At 36.5% G+C, this 23,410-nt stretch overlaps 1 protein-coding gene across 3 annotated transcripts in view; it reads right to left on the reverse strand.

The window, feature by feature from the left end:
* DCLK1 (doublecortin like kinase 1) overlaps positions 1 to 23,410 on the reverse strand; it is a 405,519-nt gene that overhangs the window by 361,473 nt on the left and 20,636 nt on the right. For all 3 annotated transcript variants that reach the window (XM_072611906.1, XM_072611909.1, XM_072611908.1), the window contains exon 3: positions 14,114 to 14,460. In XM_072611906.1, coding sequence (XP_072468007.1) covers positions 14,114 to 14,460 — 347 coding nt within the window. The remainder of the gene's footprint in view (positions 1 to 14,113; positions 14,461 to 23,410) is intronic.

Genomic DNA, 23,410 nt, shown 5'->3' on the forward strand with positions numbered 1-23,410 from the left:
GACACGGAGTCAGAAAGACATAGGTTTAAATTCTATCTCAGACACTTATGAGCTGTGTGTGGGACCTTGGGTCAGTCTTTGTACCTCAGTTTTCTCATCTGTAGAATGAGGGCACTAAACTTGTTGGGTTCTAAGGCCGCTTCCAGTTCTAAAATGAACTTAAAAATCCTCAGTTTTTTCTTTAAAAAAAAGAAAGAAAAAACACCAAGTTTTTTTCTAAAAAAATTTTTTAAAAAATCTATGTTTCTATAACTGGACAAAATATGATTCCAGTATGATCTGACCAAAGCAGAGTAAATCAGTACTATTGGCTCCCTTGTTTTGGGCACTAAAACCTCTCTTAGCAAAACCTGAGATGGTATCAGATTTTCTTCCTCACCTCCAGTACTTCAATCCCTGCCATATTTTCCAGTCTTTCCAGAAGCATTGAAAAGAGCCCAGCAATCACGTCTGAAAATTCTTTCCATATTCTAGGAGCAGGGTTGACCTGAGACTGGCAACTTTAAAGTCATTAAGTCAGTCAGTCAAAAAACACTTATTAAGTCTGTCTGTTAGGTGCCAGGCATTGTGCTGAGCACAATCTACCACTAGATACTCTCTTAATACTTCCTTACTTCTCTTGCTAACACTGGATAATCCCAAATCATGCATCTCACACCATTTTACTGCCCAATGTACAAAGCAAATTAATTTCTTTAAGCTATACAAAGATAATCCTATCTAATTTACTACTATGGAAAATGTGCTTTAAAAAATAGCATAGACTTAAAAAAAGATTTTGAAAGTCCAATTTCATTTTAAAAATGGCCTTCTAGTCACTTTAGTTTCAAAAGATTAAAAGTCATCTAAAAAGTCTGCTGCAATATATGTCACTGTAATGTCATACACTCCTTCAACTGCTAGACTTGGGGAACTGTGAATAATTAGCCAGGACAAACGCCTTTCACTCCAAAACTTCTTAGCAGCCAGTCGCCAAAGCCATATAAGAAACCAGTTAAGACTTATTAATTAATTCTCCTTATTCACTAGAAGGTCTGGCCAGGGGTGGAAAGATTAACAGCAATTGTCTTGACTCAGAAGATTAATTTGAGGCTCTCAAATAGGGTCTCTGCTTTTCTCCACTTGATTTGAGGTTCACTTTTAATACTTTTCATGCTATAAAGATCGTTGATGAGATCATTTATGGTCACTGCTACTTTCATGAAGAAGGAAGAGCTGATGCATCGAGAATAGACCAGATGCTATCAAGATCCCATTAGTAGACCGATTAGAGTTTAATCAGTCTTCCCTCTGGCATGCTAAGGTGGCCTACTGGACATATCCACAGACATATCAAAAGTTAATATGCCTCAAACAAAAGGCATTGTGGTACAATGGTTAGAATACTGGGTTTAGAAGCAGAAGACCTGGGTTCAGATCCTACCTCTGTTACATAATACCTATAAGATACTGGACAAATAACAATATTTCAAGATATTACTGTTCATCTGTAAAATTAGAGGGTTGGACCATTAGGTTCCTTCCTGTTCTAAATCTATAATTTTCTGAACCCCGTTTCCTCATACTTCCTCTTGTCTTACTTCTGGGCCCTTTATAGTCTGGATTATAACCTAATAATACAACTGAAACTGCTCTCCCCAAAGTTACCAGTGACCTCTTAATTGTCACATTTGAAATCACCTTTTCTCGACCTTCAAACTACTGGACCTATTTTGCAGTACTTGAAATTATTAATCAGTTCCTTCTTCTGGATTCTAAGTTTTTATGACACTGCACACCTCCCTCTTCTCCTCCTAATTGTCTAACTGCTCTTTCTCAATCTCTTTACTACATTCAGAAGACACAAAGATGACCACCAACTATACCTACCAAATGCAGATATCTCCCACAGTTCTATCCAGGAGTTTAAGAAAATGGAGACCATGACCTTGTTTTACTTCATACTTTTAGAAGTGTACTTTAATGTAATTGAATTCCTTTATGAGGTCATATATTCTATTTTATGCACTTAAAAACATTATTTTGAAGGAGTCCGCAGACTTCACTAAGATTTCCAAAAGGGTTTATAACATAAAAAATGTTAGATACCAGGGTTCAGAGAAATATGGCCTACAAGCCAAATCCAGGCTACTGCCTAATTTTGTATGGTCAAAGAGCTAAGAAATTTTTTCGTTTTAAAATACAATAAAACTTTAAAATGTGAAAACCATTCTTAACTCATGGACCATATAAAAACAGGAAGCAGGCCAATTGGCCCTCGGTCTATAACTTGCTGACTCTGCTCTAAACTATCTTGCTTAGTGATCTCATCAGCTCCCACGGATTCAATTATCTCTTTGCAGAAGATTTCCAGATTTATACATCTAACCCTAACTCCTCTCCTGAGCCCAGGCCCTTATAACCAACTGTGTTTTTGGATATCTCAAACTGGATGTGCCAAAGACATTTTAAGCTCAATATGTCAAACAAAAACTTATTATTTTACCATTCCCACCCCCTCCAAAAGAGAAAAAAAGGAAGGAAAGAAAAAAACCCTCTCTCTCTATCCAAATTTTCTATTGCTGTTGAGAGCACCACCATTCTCCCAGTTACATGGGGTCAGTCATCTCAGGGTCGTCTCCAACTCCTTCTTGTCACTCAGACAACATATCCAATCAACCGCCAAGTGTTGCCATTTCTACCTTCGTAATGTCTCTTATACACATCCTTTAGCCACTTACACAATCACCACTCTGGTGCAGGTTCTCCTCACCTCCCACTTGGACCACTGCAATAAACTTCTAAAGGATGTCTGTCCTACCATGTTCTCCCCGTCTTTCCTCACTCTAATCATTCTCCACTCAACTGCCAAAATGATTTTCCTTAGGCATAGCTCTGATTATATCGCTTCCTACTCAAATTGCATTGTCTACCCCAGAACCAAGTGTAAAAATCTCCTTTGGATTTTAAAACCCTTGACAATCTAGTCCTTTCCCAGTTTTCCAGTTTTCTTACACTTTTTCTTCCTTCTGTATACTCTATGATACAGCTAAGCTTGCCTTGCATATAGCTTTATCTCCCAACTCCATGCCTTTGCAGAGGCTGGATGTCATGGTCCTCTTTGAGAGAATGAAGGACAAATGACAACAGTCTCCATGACCGAAATGCTCTTCACCTCATCTCCCCTACTGACTTCCCTGGCCTCCTTCAAGGCTCAGCTCAAATCCTACAAGAGGCATTTCCAGGTCTCCCTTCCTAGTCACTCCCAGTGCCTTCCCTCAGTATATAACATATCTATCTACCTATCTGATTTTCATATAAACATACACACACACACACACACACACACACACGGATATTTTCACATTGTTTCCTCTGGCATGTTTAAAGAAGGAAGAAGTTAAAAGGCTAAGGGCAATCTCTCAAAGTTAAAGAAATCTGATAAAAATCCTTCACAGTACTCTAAGATCCAGCATAGCATGGGGAATTTTGCCATCATAATACTTTTAATAAAGAAATTTTCAACTGAAACCATTGGAAATTTCTATAAGAAAATATATGTGATCAAAGACAATAGGATGATAGGATTCATTTCACAGAAATTAATTTATTAGCCAATTTGGATGTAAAGGAGGGCACAGTAGATAGAGTGTTAGGCCTGATGTCAGGAAGACTCATCTTCCTGAGTTCAATCTGACCTCAGACAATAGCTATGTGACCCTGGGCAAATCACTTAATCCTATTTACCTCAGTTTCCTCATCTGCAAAATGAGCTGGAGAAGGAAATGGCAAACTATTCCAGTATCTTTGTCAAGAAAGCTCCAAATGGAATCACAAAAAGTCAGAAATAACTGAAAACAACTCAACAACTAACAAGTCAATTCCATAAAATATACTACACATCACAACGTACATTGTCAGGGAAGCCAACTGTTACATGAATGGAATTCTTGAGGAGATCACTGATTTGGTGCTAGAAGGGACCTCAGAATGTCATGTAGTACATTTCTCTCACTTTCCAGGCAAATAAACTGAGGAACAGGGAAGTTAATTAAATTACCAACACTCACACAGATTCTGAGGATCAGAGCAAAGATCTAAACTCACATTCTTTGACTCCAAATGAAACACAATTTCCATTGTACCATGCTGTTAACCTCCTTGATATTAATGAAGTAGCTATTACTACAAGACGGGGCAGCTAGGTGGTGCAGTGGATAGAGCACCAGTGCAGGAATCAGGAGGACCCGAGTTCAAATCTCACCTCAGACACTTGACACTCACTAGCTGTGTGACCTTGGGCAAGTCACTTAACCCCAATTGCCTCATCCTGGGTCATGTCCAGTCATCCTGATGAATATCTGGTCACTGGATTCAGATGGCTTTGAAGGAAAAGTGAGGCTGGTGACCCGCACAGCCCTCCCTCATTCAAAACAAAGTCAAGTGCAGGTCATGTCATTATTTCTCTGATGGCATGGTCTTCTTCAGCAACGAAGGACGAACACACATCACTACAAGACAGGAATGGGACCAAAGGCCTATATACCTATAGGAGCTATTATCTAAAGTAGCATATTATATATCACAGTGAAAATTTCCATTTCTCAGATCTATGGCAGAACTATTTTAAGTTCCTCTTTATTTGAAAGCAGATAAAATACTTCTACCAATTACTAAGACTCAATTAAGATCTTTAATGTCATATGAAAATCTGAATATGTGTCACATTTTGAGGGAAAATTCAGTTTCACTTTGACAGCCACATAAATTAAAAGTAATTTATGTAAAAAGCAACAGTGGTCAAGCAGCTCTGAAAGGGGTCACACGCACTTTCATGACATGTAACATTACAATTCCACAATAACCCAAACCCCTACATTCAGGAATGGAAAAAGTCTAAACAAAGAGCTCTGCATTTTTCATTTCCTCACGGGCAAACCCTCGTTTCTCCAACTTTCTATATTATCAATAGCTGTGAAAGGTAGCTGATCACTAATTTTAATGTGTTTTATTTGTTAAAATCTAACACAACCTAAAAGCATCTATTCTGAAACAATACCATTTATAGATTCTTATCATAATCAAGTTTCAGAAGAATATCTTAACAATTCATTTTTCAATTGAAGATGTTTCAAAAATCACAAAACATAAGGAAATACACATTAAATTTATAATCTTATAGCAAAGAGATCACTCACTTGCTAGTCATGGAATAGTGGGCAAGTCAATTACTTTTAGAGCCTCAGTTTACTCGCCTCCAAAAAGGGGAATAATATTTGCCAGATCTACCAGACCAGAATGTTTACATTTACTTTACATTAATAAAGTAATTTACATCACTTTAGTGAAATGAAAATGTGATCTATTTTCTTTTGTTCAAACTTTACAATTACACCTTTTACTTTTCCATCATCTTTTTCCCCTAAAAAAAGTATCCCTTTCTTCTCCTCTACTTAGCAAGGCATCAATTGTAACAAAGATTTAAAATGAAGAGAAAAAAGGCATTTAGAAAACCAACAAACACATTAGTCACATATGACAGTACATGTAGTATTATCAGATCTTCATATGTCATTTCCACAAAGAGAGGAGGGAAGTGCATTTTCTCAGGTCTTTTCAAGGGTCAAGCTTAGTCATTCAGCCCCTTTCCCCTCCCTCCAGTCTTTTTTTGTTCTATTTTAGTGTTGTAAACATTGCTTATAATAGTTTACCTGGTTCTGATTAGTTTATTCTGCTTCATATAAGTTCATGTGAGTCTTTCCATGCTCTTCTGAATTCAACCTTGTCATTTTTCATGGAACAATCATATTCCTTTATACTCATATAGTGCTGTTGGTTTAGCTACTTTCTAATTTATGAGCATGTACATTTCTTTCTTTTTTTTTTTTTGCTACCACAAAACAAGTTGTTATGAATATTGGCTATACTTGGGACCTTTGTTTTTGTCTTAGACTCCCTTTGGAATATACAAAGTGAAGAGATCTCCAGCTGAAAAGGGTATGGGCATTTTAGTCACTGTTTCCGGAATGGTATGACCAATTCACAGTGCCACCAACAGTGAACACATCGACTTTCTGCAGTCCCTCCAATGCTATTTCTATCTGTGGTCTTTTTGTCAATTTCTTGGGCAAGTGTTAAAATTTCAGAACTGTTGTGATAGGAATTTTTCTTATTGGTGATTTCATGTGATTTTAGAAATAATTAACCACAACAATAATAATAATGAATATTTCTATAGAAATTACTACATACCAGAAACTGTGCTAAGTGCTTTACAATTACGATCTTATTTGATTTTACTAGTTTATATTCCATTCATGTCAGACAACAGGCAACAAGCAATTTGCAAACCTTAAAGCTCTACATAAATACAAGCTATTATTATATCCTTTGACCACTTATCCATTGCTTAATAGCTTTGATCTGTTTAGAGAACAGAAACGTGGAACTTAAATATCAGACCCTTATCAAACATATCTAAAGCACAGGTTTTCCCTTCAATCAATGACTTCCCCAATCTTATCATAGCTACACTAATTTTGTTCATGTAAAAGTTTTTGGTTGTTGTACAGTTGTTTTCAGTTGTGTCTGATTCTTTGTAATCCCATTTGGGGTTTTCTCGGCAAAGATACTGGAGTGGTTTGCTGTTTCCTTCTCCAGCTTATTTTACTGAAAGGAAACTGAGGCAAACTGGGTCAAGTGACTTACCCAGGTCACACTGCTATTAAGGGTCTGAGGCCAGATTTAAACTCATGAAGATGAGTCTTCCTGACTCCAGGCCTTGCACTCTATCCACTGTACCCCCTAGCCACCCCTTTTTACTTTCATATTATTGAAATTATCTCATATTTTGTGATCATTAATCCCTATCCCTTGCTGAGAATTCTCACCTTATCAACAGCTGTGAAAGGTAGCTGATCACTAATTTTAATGTGTTTTATTTGTTAAAATCTAACACAACCTGAAAAATATCTATTCTGAAACAATATCATTTATAGACTCTTTTTGCACATCATAAGAATGATTTTAAAGATAAAAATACAAGATGTATGGCAACATATATATTATACATACAATGCAAGAGATGTAGTGGCTCCTTTCAAGGGTCATGATTATCTTACCTCTGCAAGTCTTCCCGGTTTCTTGATCTGTAAAATGGAGGATATTACTTCCACTGTCTACCTCACAGAGCTGTAGTAAATTACGTACTGTCAATTGCTTTTTTGGTTTTGAAAGTACCTGTAAATCATAAAATGCTCTACAAATACGAGCCTTTACAACAACAAAAGCAGTAATAAATTATAAATAAATATAACACATTATTGTTACATCATATATAGATATAATATATTATAATAAATAAATATAAATAAAGATAGCGCTAGAATTTCTGATAGCACTGAAAAACCAATTTCTCAGGAATTCTGAAATGGGAATATGCTAAACAAAAAAAAATTCTGCAAAAAACTGAAAAGGCAATTGAAACTACATAAATAACTATACTATTTTCCTACATTTATGAAATCTTTATGAATATAACGTACACAGACACCAAGGATATCCTTGCTTCTGTGAGATCAGTTTGCTAACAACTGCCCCCATGCAAGGTAGGCTATTTTTTCCTGAAAAGGTATTGAGACAATCCTTGAGACATAAATGGCTCAGGGGAATAAAGGCTCAAGCTGTTGACATCATTTCTTGATTACAAAATAGCCAGAAAGAGCTCCAAGTACTCTCTGAGACCAGACTGGTGGAAAATGATGGGCAACTCAGACAAGGGAGTTTTGCTCAGCAGAATCAATTTGAAGTGTTCTCAAAGCACATCATTGTTGAATATCTGTCTCCTGCTGTGCTAAGTAAATCTCATTTTGTTAAAATGTTGAATGACCTATGACTATCTCATTTTGTTCCAATGTCAAACACAAACTTACAGTCTATTGACCTGAACTGGGCACAGATCAGAAACACTTGCTGATACATTGAGTCAGGAATATGAAAGTTTTTCTATATTATATTCTACTGTAGTCCACACTTTCACAACCATACAATTGACTGAAACATGCAAAAAAATACAAGAATCTATTATGCTTATTCTTTATAAAAGATAATTTGGTTTCAAAGACCAAAATATAGACTTGAAAGCTCTCACATGCTATGATACAGACTGCATGTCAGATACAATCGATAAGTACTGATTGTTACTATCGAATGATTCACAAAACAGAGATGAATGCCTGTCAAAGGCATCTACTACTTTTATGTAATGCAGAATCCAAAAAGAAATTCTGTATAAACGATGATGTCTTACAGAGGATATTGTTTGTGAAGGACACTGAGCTCCTTTCATCAAGACCCAGAACACTATAGAAACTCCTTAATAAGATTCACAACCATTCACAAGAGTTCAGCCTAACAATTCATACAGAAAAATCCCAAATGGATGAGGAATGTCCAAGCTTTGATATAATTTGGTAATTCAGCACGTATGCTGAACAGACACTGAAGACAGACAATGAGATGTGTCCAGAAATGAATAGAAAAAGAGAATAAGTTTTGATTCCATTTGGGAAATTATATAGTCCTTTCAGCAATCTGCAAGCTGCTTCCTGAGACCAAATCCCATCTTTTTGTCACCAGTATTCTTCCAGTGATGCATTGTCACTATGAATCACAGAAGACCACAATTATTGAAGAATCAAAAGTATACGTACTGAGAGAGAATAGGGGAGAAGGGAGAGTCAAGCTTGATTATTGTAATTATACAGCATTTGGTTTCTACTGTTTTGCTGCTGTTCTCTACTATTCCATTGTTGCAATCATCCTGTATATTGTTTTCCTGGGTCACCTCGTCTCATTTTTCATCCATTTATGTAATTTTTTCTGTATTCCTCATATTCACTGCTTACTTACAATGCAATATTATTGTAACTATTCATAGACAGTTTCTTTAGCCATCCACAAATGACAACCAACTAATTTGTTTTCATTCCTTTGCTACTGCAAAAAGTATTACTATGAAGATTTTGGTGTATGTGGGATCATTAAAAAAAATCATTTTATTCTTCAGGGCATTTTCCTAGCAGTGAGATCTCAAGGTCAATGAGAATGGACATTTTAGTTTCTTTTTTAGCTCAGCTCCAAATTACTTTCCAGTTTGGTTGGATCAACACCCAACTTTCCATAAATTCTCCAACTCTGATTATTTCTCTTTTGTCATCTCCAGCAATTTCCTTGGTATGAAGTGAAACCTTGGAGTTGTTCGTATTTCTGTTCTTAGTGACCTGCAACAGTCTTTCATGTGGTTGTCCATAGTGGGTCAGTTCTCCTTTCGAGAACTATTTGTTCATATCATTGACCATTTATTTATTGGGGAATGGCTTTTGGTCTTCTAGATCTGTACTATTACCCCATATGAAAAAAATTTTTTACTTCCAGTCAGCCATTTCCCTTCTTATCCTAGTTATGTTAATTTTGTTCTTGAAGAAGCTTTTCAATTTCATGTAATTTAAATTATGTATCTTATATTTCATGATTGCCCCCACAGCCACAGCTATAAAAGATAACTTGATTTGGTTTTCTCAAAACTAAAGATTTTAAATTCTTGCACTTCTCAATATGACAGGTTATGGCTTCCCTCTGTAGATTAGTATGGGTGAGTAAAAGACATGGTCATATGTATAAATAAATATCTCTCAGACAAAAATATATATCTGATCAGACTTTTGCCCAAAAAAAGGGATAAGTAAGAAGAGATGAAGACCTACTTTCTTATAGCTTTGTTTTAAAAAAAAATAACTTGTGGAGAGCTTTATCAGTGATCCTCACACTAAGGTACTTTCTTGGGTTAGGCTGCTTAGAGATTTGTTGCTCTTTACGTTTATAAGGAAAGATCCAATAATCGCAGATTTGGAAGATTTAGTCGCTCAAAGCAGCAGGATTTTTCACTCTTCAAAAAGACCACAGATGCCCCTGTCCATGTTGTTGGAAGTTAGAAGATGTGCCATGGTTTCTTTCTAGCAATCATGTACAGTTTGAATTGACTTTAATCACTTAAGAAAAATAATCACACTGCAAATGCCATCTGGGCGAAGAGGTTTTTTGGCAGATTGCTTGTGCAACCAGCAGAGAAAGTACTAAAGACTAAAGCTTGACTGGGGTTGGGGGGGACGTAGGGGAGAAGCAAGGGAACAAAAACCTCCTTGATATTCAGATTCTTTAACCAATATAAAAGGAAGAAACTGGGGAAAGTAGCCCTCAGCCAGAGAAACGACCTTTGTTTTTGCAAGGTACCAGGTCAATGAGAAGGGAAAAACTACCACATTCCTCCTTCCATTGCTTGCTCTTGACGCTAGAAGGAGAGTGAACTGGCAATGATATAAGTTATTATCTCTAACTAAATTTTCAGTTCCATGTATATGATCAGCTATAGCCATGGTGTCGTTGTTGTTCAGTCATTTTCAGTCATGTTCAACTCTTCATGGATCATTTGGAATTTTCTTGGCAGAGATACTGGAGTGGTTTGCCATTTCCTTCTCCAAAGCATTTTACAGAAAAGGAAACTGAGGAAAACAAGGCTATGGGACTTACCCAGGGTCACACAGCTAGTAAGCGTCTGAAGTCAGATCTGAACTCAAAAAGATGAGTCTTGACTCTGGGCCCAGCACTCTATCCATTGTAGCACCTACCTACCCCATCAATAGATATTAACAACCTTACTGTCAGGGATCCCAGAGCAATCAGGTTCTCCAAGGGTTCATGCTGACTGGAGTAATATTAGTGTGCCATTTTGCTTATCCCTAATCAGATGCTCCTGGAGGTGAGAGGATAATGTCTTATCTATTTTTTTCTCCCTCTCAGCAAGCAATATAGGACATTTTATGCAGGAGTTGCTTAATAAATGTTTGTTGACTTGACTTCCCTGGTCATTTATGTAATACCTAAATGTTATAACACAATTTGATCAAATTGATATGGCCACTACACCAAAGAATTTTGCCACCACAGACTCTACAAAAAATTCAACTTGTAGAAATTCTTTGTGAGTTACTCCTTTAGATTCATGTGATATTTTTTTTAAAAAAAACTAACAGTTCAGTTCAAATCAGTTTACATATGCAAAACATTTTGAAAACCTAAAATTGCTCTATCAATGTTAACTATTAAAATAAAAAAGGAGAGAGGGAAGAACATCTAAGGATGTTATTCAATTGAGAGTTGAGCCTCACTAAAGAAAAATGTGGGTTCCATAAGACAATTGGTTATGGAAGCTGCCAATGTCTTATTGGACATGAAGGAACACAACTCTGAGGGGAACCTCGGGAAAAGGCAATTTATTCTTGCCACTGCTTAAAATGATGCCAAGACTGTCCACAGTTGCCACTTCAGCAAACTGTTTATGTGAGCAGATTTGTCTTTTCCCAAAAACCATACGAAAGCCTCCCATGGTCAATGAAAAAGTAGGTTTGCTCTTTCTGGGCACCAGAGCAGAAAAATCTTCCTATCTTAGTCTCCAATTCTGCTACAGTTCCTCAATACTCATCAGAAACTCCTATCAAGGGGGCATGACATAACACCACTATTAATTTTTGAGAAACAAAATATAGTATCAACAGAATGGCCTTGGAGACTTTGACTATGGGAGGAGGGAGTTTAAAAAAAAAATCTCAGTGGTCTTCTTGGGATACATCTATTCATCATGAAAATCTTGAGAAATGTGTGCTTGGCCACTGTGATACCTATAGTCCTGAAGCAGATCCTGAAGAAGATGGGGAAGGGAGTCAAAATCTTAATACTTATTCCAGAAAACACCTTGTAGTATAAACAAACAAAAATCCATTATGAGCTGGAGGGAGGACTCCAGTCGGAGTACTTTAAATTTCCTTTACACTCAGTATGCAGAGATATGAGAAGACCCTAGAGAGTTACAAGGTGATGTTACCTTAGAAAAGGTCATGAATTAGGATGTGGAATAAGGAGAAATTGCTTTAAAAAGTTAGGTCATTCAAAGGTATTTACTCTTGGCAAATGGAAAAATAAAACTACAGAACACTTGAGCACTTGAGTTTCAAAATGGTCATTATAGATTTTATTTAAATATAGTTTATTTAAATAAACTATACTAAAGATAAAATAGGAAATAAACTATACTAAAAATAAGATAGTCAGCTTTTCCTTTCAGTACCATGAGTTACCTACCACCAGTACAAAAAGGATAATTATACTGGCCAATTACCCACCTTACAAAATGGCGCTAGGATTAAAATGTCTGGAAGTAACTTGAAGTTTTGAAGTGAGAAAGCATTAGCAACAAGAAGTCAAAAGAATTAAAATGCTTTTTTTAAAAAAAGTGGTAGAAGAGAACATTCGTGTCATCAAGAGTAGCAAAGTGTAGTAAACAAAAGTGAGGGTATACATTTGTAAATATGCAACTTACAGATCCTGTCATTTCTATTCACTTATTCAGTGATCAAATGAGCTCACCAAGAAAAGATATCAAATACAAGAAACTTTAGATGAAAGAAAACAATTGTTCTCATTACCAAGAATTCACAAAACTCCCACATTACGTTTCTTATAATTCAGTATGCCTGAATGTCAGCAAAAGTCTTGTTGAACACTCACTGATATATTGATGATATTCAGTCTATGGATCCTTGAAACCTAGACCTTCAATAGTCACGGGAAAATAATCACTCAGCTTCTTTATCCATATTTACTTATCAGATCATGGTTAGAAAAAAAAGATAAGGCAAGTAGAAAGGTCACAAATCACTTGAAAATTCAGACAACCTCAATTAAATATGCTTGTAAACTTATTTCAACCAATCTATAGTCTTAGAAGTATGGGAGGTAAATAGAAATTGGTTTTTAATTTGACTCGATAGTTTTGTTTGACTTTTAATTTGTATTATTCATGTAAATATTCTAAATCACCATGGAAAAATACATTATTTTTCAAAGAATACTTAGATATTAACTATATAACCCAAAAATTGGTTAGAAAGCCCTAATTTAAATTTTTTCAAAAGAAAACTAATGTCTTAGAACTTCTGCATCTTACTCTATGGGAGTTTCTGTTAGCTTATATTACTTTATAATTTTAGTATCAGTAGAAACTTTATGAAAAGTAGATGGGAGGTCATGTAGTACAATTCCTTAAGTTATCATAAAGTCTGATTAACAAGTCCATGATTTCAGGTCAAGTAACATTTAGCACACATATGAAATAAAGAAAAATTTTTTATACTTATTTTTTAGACTGCAATCTTTTTAAATACAAAATTTATAGTATATAAAAACATACCTTTTAACTTCAGTCAGTCAGAAGTTCTTCACTCTTTAGGTCTGTGTTTAGAATCTTTAACATTTTAACAACTGGAATTTACCCAGGTACAGAGACATGATACCTAATCTGAATCAAATAAATTAACTGCAATGTCATCTCCTGCCTAATGTTATGCTTTTGGAGTCACCTCCATGCTTGGACCTCATGACATATTACCTCCTAGCAAAACAGACAGAGTGTACTGGTAAATATTTTCAACCAGTTCTCAGGTGGAAAACAAAGTACATCTGCACAACATATTTTTAAGTTTAATCTATATTATTTAACATTTTCTCCATCACTTTCTGAAGTGTAGACAGATAACAAAATAATAAATCAAGTTGCTTTGTAGCATTTCCAATTTCTGCCCTCAAGGAACATTCAATCTAGTAAATGTTCACGCTGAAAATTTTAACAATTGGCTCCTGAACCAATATGATCTGGCTCCAGCGTACCCCTGGAGTGGGTGTGATTGATAGTATTAAAATTATAAGTGTATACATATATGTGTTGATATATGTGCACATTTGTGCATAAACATACAGATATACAGACATATATCATTTTTATTTGTCTATATTTTGCATTACATATATAGGGTTATTTAACTCTACTCATATTTAGTTTTACTTTACTTTTCAAACGGCCAATTCTGTTAAACTGTATAAGGTCACTCCTTCAAAATGCTTCAGAGTGAAACAACTTAAACAATAAAATATTTTCTACATACCCACCTAGTCTCACATCTCATCTTTTGAACTTTGTAGTTACAGAGAATTTGGGAGAAAATACATTCCAAAAGCATCTTACCTGCTTCCCATCTAGGGTATACAGGCGCTTAACCACTCCTGAATCCAGTTTGATGGCATCGGTGATATCAGTGAGAACTTGCTCAAATGAATGGGCGGTCTTCTTGTTAAGCAGAATTCGGACAGCTTTACGTGGTTTCACACCACTTCTGATGATAGTGACTAGTTTGGGCCGAATGAAATCTTTATTCTCCCTCACATCTGAGGGGCTGCCTTTGGCAGTGGCAAGCGAAGACACCGTACGGGAAGCAGAGGTTGTCTTGACATTTACTGACCAGTTAGGGTTTACATTCTTGGTGTACTCCAATTTTTTGAAGGGTTCTATTGAACCACATACATAACTCTCTCCTAGAAAAAGAAAGGGGAAAAATGGTTAATCCATTTATCCGATAAACACAAACTTATTTCCTTCTTTTCTCTGTATTCTACGGTTTCTTCTCCTCTTACTATAGGTAAGAGCCAGTTGTAAAATTTAAAGAAAAGGAAGTGTAGTTTAATGGTCAATAATCAGGGAAGATAAGATGGTCACTTCTATTCTGCCTCGGTCAATGGCTGGATTAATATCAACTTAAAAATGTTTCCATAGTGGATATTACACATAGGCTCTGTGCCAGGTGATATAAAGATGAAAAATGATAACTTCTGCCCTCAAGGAACATTCAATCTAGTGAATGAATGAAAATTATTAAATATTTATTGTATGCCAACCACTGTCCTAACTGCTATTGATCCATATAGAAAAATGAGACCGACCACATTCTAATGAAAGTAGACAGCACACATAAGAGAGTTCAGCTGTAGGATGAAGGAAAAGGTCTGGAAATCCTAAGGGTTCCACAGCAGGAGGGAGAGCAAAGCCCAGAGGTAGTGAAGGTAGAGGTGGGGAGACATATATGCAAACGACTGAAATACCAATCAAGTTATGATTAGGTGGGTGTGAGAAGTCATAATGAATTGCAGGGACAACTTGAAGGAAAAACTGAAGCCAACCCTGAAGGATATGAGAATTTTCATCAGGTGGAAGTGTAGAAGGAATTCATTCCAGGCAAGTAGGACAGTATGCAGAAATGCAGAGAGCTAGGAGATGTCAAGATAAGACCGAGGAAAGTCAATGTTGCAACTTGGATGGACAGTAAATATATAATAAACTGAAACAAGACTGGAAAGACAGGTTTGGAACATACCTATGGAAGATCTTGAATATTCAGGCAAGGAATTTGTATTTTATCCTGTAATCAGTGAAAAATAGGATTTTGAGAAGGTAATGAAGGGTAAGGCTAGTATTAGCATTCAGAAAATGGAAAGCAGAAATAAGGACAGGCTGGAGCAGGGAGACACCAGAGATAGAGACCAGTCTATTACAATAGTCCAGATAGGAGGCAACAGGAAACTGAACTAGATCAGTGAAGTGGTAAGAAGGGTTTGGGTGATATTAATAATAGTAATAAAAAATAATAATTGTAGCTCACATTTATATAGTTCCTACTGTGCATCAGGCACTGTTCTAAGGGCTTTACAACTTGGATCTTTGCAACAACTGTGGGATTCCAGTGCAAGAACTATTTTAGAGAGAGAATTAAAGGGGTTTTGCACTGTGCTAATATCAACAAAAAAGAGAAGCAATATTTCAGGAAAAGGCGAGTTCAGTTTTGGATATCATAAGATGAGATGTGCCCAGGACATTCAAATGGCAGCAACTTAGAAGATGAATATATAAATCTAGGGGTTACTTCCATCAATACAGTAATTCAAGTCATGACAATGGGTTAGCTTGCCTCAAGAGTACAGAGGGTGAAGAAAGAACCCAAGACTGAACTGTCAGGGCCCTTCAGACCTAAGGGATGGCAGAAAGAACTAATGAAGACAGAAAAGGAACAGCCAGAGAGAAACCTACCTGATCTGATTTTCATAGAAGCCCAAAGGAGGAGAAAGCTATCAAGAGAGAAAAGACAGTCTATCCATGTGAGCTGCTAAGGAAAAGTTAAAGATGATGAGGAATGAGAAGCCATTGGATCTGGCCATCAGAAACAGACTATTCCTTTTTCTATAGTGCTCTGAGATTTTCCTTAACACTTTTATCACAACAGCCCTGTGAGGTCTATAGGATAAGTGCTATTATAGTATTACCACCCACATTTAACAGATGAGGAAACAGGCTTAGATTGGCCCATAAATCCACACTCAAAGTTAGGGACCTGGGACTCCAATTCAGAGACCAGTGCTCTCTTATACAACTCCTAACAATAAACTCTCATATGTGGTCTGCTCTCTATCATACCCAGATAGCAGATTACATTATGGGATATTTAAATGTTTACAAGGCACTTCACATGGTCTCCTTTGATCCTAACAATATATGAAATAGGTAATACTATATTCTTCTTTTTACTGACTTGCAGACTCAGAAGAGTCAAGTTATTCACCCAAGGTCTGAAAGCTAATAAGTAGCAGAGACAAATGTGGACCTTGAAAAACCTGGCCTTTTCCTACAGCACTTCACCACTGCTGCTGGTATAAACTGAAACAAAGTGGCTTCAAAAGAGGACAGAGGTCAAATTGTAAAATTTTCCAGAGAAAGAAGTGATGAGAATGTGAGAACAGAGGGGAGGCCCTAGTATTCTTATTAGAATTCTGGCAGCAGAGAAAAGAGGATGTTGCACGAAAATTTTAACAAGATAAAGTAAAAGCTTTTTTAACGTTGGAGAAACCTAAACGTGTTTGTAGCCAGTTATCAGTCACTGGTAGAAGAGTGAGAGAATGTGGGCCAAGCAAAATTGAAAGGACAATTAACAGATTAACAGGCCTGAGGGAGGTGTGGTGGGGAAGGGAAAGAGGAGACAGAAAGTCTGGCTGAGGTCAAAGCCAAGCTCACAAAAGCAACTCATCTAGAGGGCCAGGGCAGGAAGTCATGAACTATGTCCAAGGGGAAAAATGGAAGTGGGAGGCAAAGGGGAGGTTTGTGGAGAAGGGATAGAGAGGGGGAACAAAGCCTTGAAAACCATTCATTTGTCTCATCCTGAGTCAGATCTTACAAGGCTGCAGCAAGTTACTTACTCACAACCCAACATTCTTCAAGCAGCTGAAAACTAGTGGGGAAAGAGGTAGTTAAGAGGGTAAGTTTGATGATGAGGGGAGGGAGGTGACAAAGACTGAGGATACCAAGTCAAGGAAACAAGAATGTATTGAGTGTTGACCATATGCCAGGCACTATGCAAAGTTCTGTAAATAAAAATGTGAACAAAGAGACAGTGATATCAAGCAGCTTACATTTAATGTATAAAAGGAAACTGAAAGGGGAGATGGAGAAGGAGAAGCTACCCACTTACACCAGGACAGGGAGGAGAAAGTCTGAAGTCAGGGGAAGCTCAGAGAGGAAGCTGAACATGACTAAACTGGAGGAGAAACCGGTCAGAGGAGGATGAGGAGCTGTCATCAAGGGTACAGTCAGTGAGTCAATAACTATTCAATAAGCACCTACTAGGTGCCAGGCACCGTACTAAGCACTAGGATACAAAAAAAGGCAAAAGATATCCCTGCCCTCAAGGAGCTCACAATCCAGTGGGGGAGAAAGTGTACAAACAAGCTATACAGAGCATAAATCAGAGGTAATAGAGCGAAGGTACTCGTATTAACAGAGATCAGGAAAGGCTTTCAGAACGTGAGATTTTAGTTGGAATTTGAAGGAAGACAGGGAAGTCATAGAATGAAAATGAGGAGGAAGAGAATTTCAGGAATGGGTGATAACTAGCAAAAATGCACAGAATTGGGAGAAAGGGTGTCTTGTTAGAAAAATAGCAAGGAGGTCAGTGTCATTGGTTCACCACCTATATGAACAAGGCTTGAGAAGATTGGAAATGTAGGAAGGGGACAGATTATGAAGGGCTTTGAATAACAGAAATAGGTCTTTATGTTTGATCATGAGGGAGATCGGAGCCACTACAATTTATTGAATGGGGGCTGGGGTGATAGGGTCAGGCTTGTGCTTTCGGAAGATCAAATAACAGCTGAGTACAGAAAAAAAGAGTTATTAGTTTGAACAAGGAGAAAGTCTACCACATTCTCTAAGATTGGAATGAAAGAACAAAACGTGAGGAAGACAACAATTGTGAGGTGGAGAGACAGATAGATGGGGGATTCCCATGTTCAGTTTTCTCAGTAGAGTAGGATCTAAGGTTACCTGTAAGAGAAGGAAAATGGATAAATCTGACAATGCACAATGTGCCTTTAACTTTTGTCTTTTCAAAATGGTGACAGTATTATCAAAATATCTGATATTGATTTCAGAAACAAAATGCGTACACATCCCATCCAAAGAAGAAAATGCTCTACATTTGATGACAATCACTTCAAAGCTTTAAATCTCAAAGAAGTATAGAATAAAGAGGCAGTTGCTATATTTGAGACTATTTTATTATCAAATAATAGCTTCTTAAATGAAATAATTATATTCTTTAGTACACAGTTTTAGAGAAACATGATTACATATATGCACGCAAATTTATCTCATGTTTGAAGTCTATTCTTAAATTCTCATATAAACAGAGGAAACATTCCTTCCTTTCTCAATGATTATGTACACAGTGTTGGGCACATAGATGATGTTCAATAAATACTTGCTGATTAACATATGAATATTTGGGGATGACCATTACTACCAAAACTGTATCTTTAAAAAATACAAATTCAGAAATTGTTACTACTCTAAAGGTCAGACAGACATTAATAAAGTTTTGCTTTTCAAAACTAGAGCTCTTGGCAAAGAAGTTAAAATTGACAGGCAATAAGCAATTAAAGAGAAGGCTAATATATTTTTTAAAAGTAAAAAAAAAACTTAAACACAGGTTTTAAAAAGAAAACTACATAATAAAATTAACCCAGAACATAAATTTCTCAAAGGTGAAGAGACTTCAAAAGTAAGTAGATTTTAAAATAACCTTTTCCCCCCATGCTACTCAAGAAAAATCTTTATCCATTACATAAATTTAACAGGTAAAAAGAATGAAAGATTTAAATAATTACTGCTAAAATGATCTATTTCAAATCCAGCAGGGTTCTCTTATTTTATCTATGTCCCTGTCCAATATTTTTAAATTAATAATTTGACCATCCAAGGTCACAGAACAAGCACTTCATAGTAAATAAATAAATGACTAACCAGGGGTTTAAAATGAAGTAGAAATTATTACAGGCATTCATTTCTAAGAAATAATTGGTTTATATAAATAAGTTCCAAAAGTATGACATCTTTTTTAAACTGGTAAAAATGTTTTGCTAGGTAACAGTAACACACACACACACACACACACACACACACACTCACAACCTCTAAGACAATCTTTTCTAATAACCCAGAGATTGTCACGCATCCTGGTTGTATTCCTTTTTTCGAGGATGTACCTGGACTTGTGAGGCTATGTGTGAGGATTTTAGATTAAAACCAAGGTTTCAGAGATAAACAGAGTAAATGGAGTGGAGGACCTGAGTTCAGAGTTGGAAAACCTGGTGCTAGCCCTGGCTTTGCCACCAAATAGCTATGTGACTTGAGACAAACCATTTAATCTCCCTATATCTCAGTGTCTTCATCTGTCAGAGGAGAATATTACTGTTTGCTCGACCTACCGCACAAGGTTACCATGGTGATCAAATGCAGTAACAGACAAAAGACCTTTTGCAAAGCCTCAAGTGTCAAAAGACCATATGGAATTCTAGCAAATGTCATTATTATATTATTGTTAAAATATGCCTAACTATTAGCAGCAATTCAAGCCAGACCTTTCTGCTCTGTTGCCCATGTTTCAATTCAAGCCAACCAAAGTGCCTACTATGCTATGCTATTCTTCTGCTTTTCTTTGTATCCCCAGCACTTAGCACCATGCCTGGCATACAGTATAAGATTAATAAATGCTTCTGACATTGACTAACTATTATGTGCAAGGCAAAGTACAAGGCACTGAGAATACAAATGATTTATGACAAAAACATAATTCCTCCTTTAATGAACCAAAATTGGGTATCAAAAGGGAAGTTGGTACCAAGTACAGGGGTACATTTCCCAAGTCAGTTTTCTCTTTTAGGAGTTAAATTATGCTCATTAAAGAGTAATTTGATCAGGGGATCTTGGTTTCACATATTACACACCGAATGTACCGAAGGAAAAGCATCCAGTAAACAGAAGTCTAGTCCATGACTTTATATTTGTGTGGAGTTGACCATAGTTTCTCACGGACTCTAGTAATGGGTGGCAAGTCTTCCCAAACAAGGAAGACTTTCTGTATTGGCCTGAAGGTAAACTAAGGACAAGTCTAGCTAGGTTTGGAGAGGCTTAATCATGGGGGGTGTGGTGGAAATAATGATTAAGTCAATGTTTTTGACAAGAGAAATTGTGAAGACTGCCTACTGTTATGGAGAGAAGCTGCAATCAAGAGTGGCAGAGGGCCCCCCAATGACATCTATCTAAGGCCTGAAATAGGACAACATAACAAACAGTGACATTTCAGGAAACTAACAAAATACAAATGGGAAGACCTCCATATCTTATCATTTTTCATCCCACAGGTTTAAATAATGTATCAGTGACTCTAAATTTCTATAGAACAGGAATTATATGATCTGTCTGTACACAAAAACTCCATATCCTTGCCTTCCCAAATAGCCAGTAGCCACAGCCAGTAGCTCATCCTTCAAAAACAAAAAATCTTCATTTTTAAAAAAATGTAGCTATATCCACCAGCACAAGACCATCATCTTTTATTTCACACAAGCTTAGACATTTGATATGTGAATTAGAAGCAAATTTTTAAAAATATAAAAATGAAATCAGACACATAGTCATTACTTATCATGTAAGGTGAAGAGGCTGGGAGAGATAATATAGTACTGTATAATAGTACTGTAGAGTACTATATATGAGAAAAAAATGTCACATTCAGAGGTATCATTTCAATGCTGCTTCTTACTTACCCCAAGCTACTCTAAGTTCTATTGGATAACTTGCATGTCTACAACATTGGTCCAAGTATAACAGCAGCTCTAAATCAAGTAATTTTGAATGGAAGGAATATGACATATAGCTTTCTCTTTAGCCAACTGCAATGTTCATTCTATGTGGGGGTTAAAACGCATTGCTTGTTAGAATTCCTCCATCTCTCTGCCAAAAAAATTTTTTAATCTGTTCCTTCAAAGATAAAGAGAATAAAAAAATCCTTAAGTGGTCTTCAAACTGCTAACAGACAATCTTTTCAGTTATGAGAGAGACAGAAAAATAAAACACCTATCTTACTGCTTCTCTACCAACCTGTAATGGATAAAAAGCAAAAAGTCCAATGTTAAGAATGATCTGCTACTAGGATTTTAAAATAAATTGGATTTAAAAAAATAGAATGGTGAGAGCATAAGAGGGAACATCTGTCTGAATTTCTGTTTCATTTAAAAGACAATTCTAATAAGATAAAAATTTCAGAGTCAATAATAAGATAAAATCAACCATTAAAGTGAGGTGAGTTCCAACCTCACAACACCTAAAATGTCAAAATGAGATTGTTTCTGCCCTGGAACACTGAGACATTTTAAGGATTTCACAGCAAAAAGAATTCTACATATATGTCTACAAATGTGTTAGGATATTGGTAAAGGTGCCAAAAGTGTCTCTTTTTGCAAACAACCCATGATACTTTAAGAAAATGCTTGAATGGCTCATCTTTTACCAAGCGTAAAATTAGGCATGCTCCAGCAAAAATAGCTTTAAATAAAATTTCTATAAAGAAAATTTTTCCATTTGTATAGTGAAAAGAACATTGACTTAACAGTCAAGACCTGCTATACTTTCTACCTCTGTGATGGTCTAATTCCTCTCTTTGACCACAAGGTCCTATCATTCCATCTTTCTCAATTATTCCTTCTACCTATTCTGCATTCTTAGGGAGACTCCAGTTACTGTACCCCTTCTGCTCCCAACTCCTGCTCTGACCTCACCTTCCTCCCTGTGCCATCTTTACCCTGCAGTTAACCAGTTCAATTAGATACCATGTCATTAACTTTAGAATCCCTTGTCCCCCTGTCCTATCATCATTCATGCCTTATACCAAATCCCCATCCACCATCACCTCATGCTTTCTCTGCTCTTTCCCTACTGATGAACATGGCTAAGGACATCACAACTATGCTGTTGGAGCCATTAGAAATTTATGTTATCTAATCTCAAATGGGATCTCATTCATCCACAGGAATGCTTCTGTTCTTTCCTGACTGCTTAAGACACTTCCCATAGCTGCTGTTTCCAATCTCTTCTTCCTCAGGCTTCCTATGCCACTTTGCCCTTTCCCTGGCTACCTCCTCTCAGCAAGGGATATATGATAGAATTCATCTGCCATAAACTTCCTCTTCCCCAATTCTATGTCTTAACATCCCTCCACATAACCCTTCATGCTCTCCTTTGCCCTGGTTAATGAGAAAGAGATAACTCTTATTACTAAACTATCCCCTTCATTTTTTGCCCTTTATCCCAAGACCTTCCCCTTAATTTCAGTTGCTCCCTATCTACTGGACTCCTTCCTTACAGCTTCCAAAAATGCTCCATCCTTAATTTTAAAAAAATATTCATGCAACATTGTCAGTATGTCAAGCTATCATCCTACTGTTTAGTAGAAGTATTCATCTCTGCACCCTTTTGCAGACTAGAAAAGGCTCTATCTATACTCATTGAATCTAATTCCTCTACCTTCTACTTCTCAAATCCTTACAATCTGGCTTCAGTCACATCACTTCACTGAAACTGTTCTCTCCAAAGTAACCAAGGATAATTAATTACTAAATCCAATGGCATTTTTCATTCATTATCTTTCTTTACCTTCTTGCAATATGTAATACTGCATATCACCATGTTCTCTAGAATACTTCTTCCTGGGTTTCCATGATGCTGTCTTTGCTATCCCGATTATCATCCTCTCTGTGACTTTTTCAGAATGGTCATCCATGCCCCATCTTCTAATCATGAAAACCATAATGACATAGATTTAAAGATGGAAGTGCTCTTCTTCTCATTCTCCACTCTCTGATTCAGTGATCTCATCAGTGCTCTGGGATTCAATTATCATCTCTGTGAATATGACTCCCAGATCCATATATCCAGCCTTAGTCTCTCACCTGAGAATCAGTATATTACCAGCTATCTGTTGGACATCTCCAAATAAATGTCCTAGGGAAATCTAAATTCAATACGTTCAAAAGAGATCTTATTATCTTTCCCCCCAAACCCATTCATCCTCCAAACTTCCCTAATTCTGTGGAGTACGAAATCAGT

This window comes from Notamacropus eugenii, chromosome 5 (assembly GCF_028372415.1).
Source record: "Notamacropus eugenii isolate mMacEug1 chromosome 5, mMacEug1.pri_v2, whole genome shotgun sequence".
NCBI lineage: Eukaryota > Metazoa > Chordata > Mammalia > Diprotodontia > Macropodidae > Notamacropus > Notamacropus eugenii.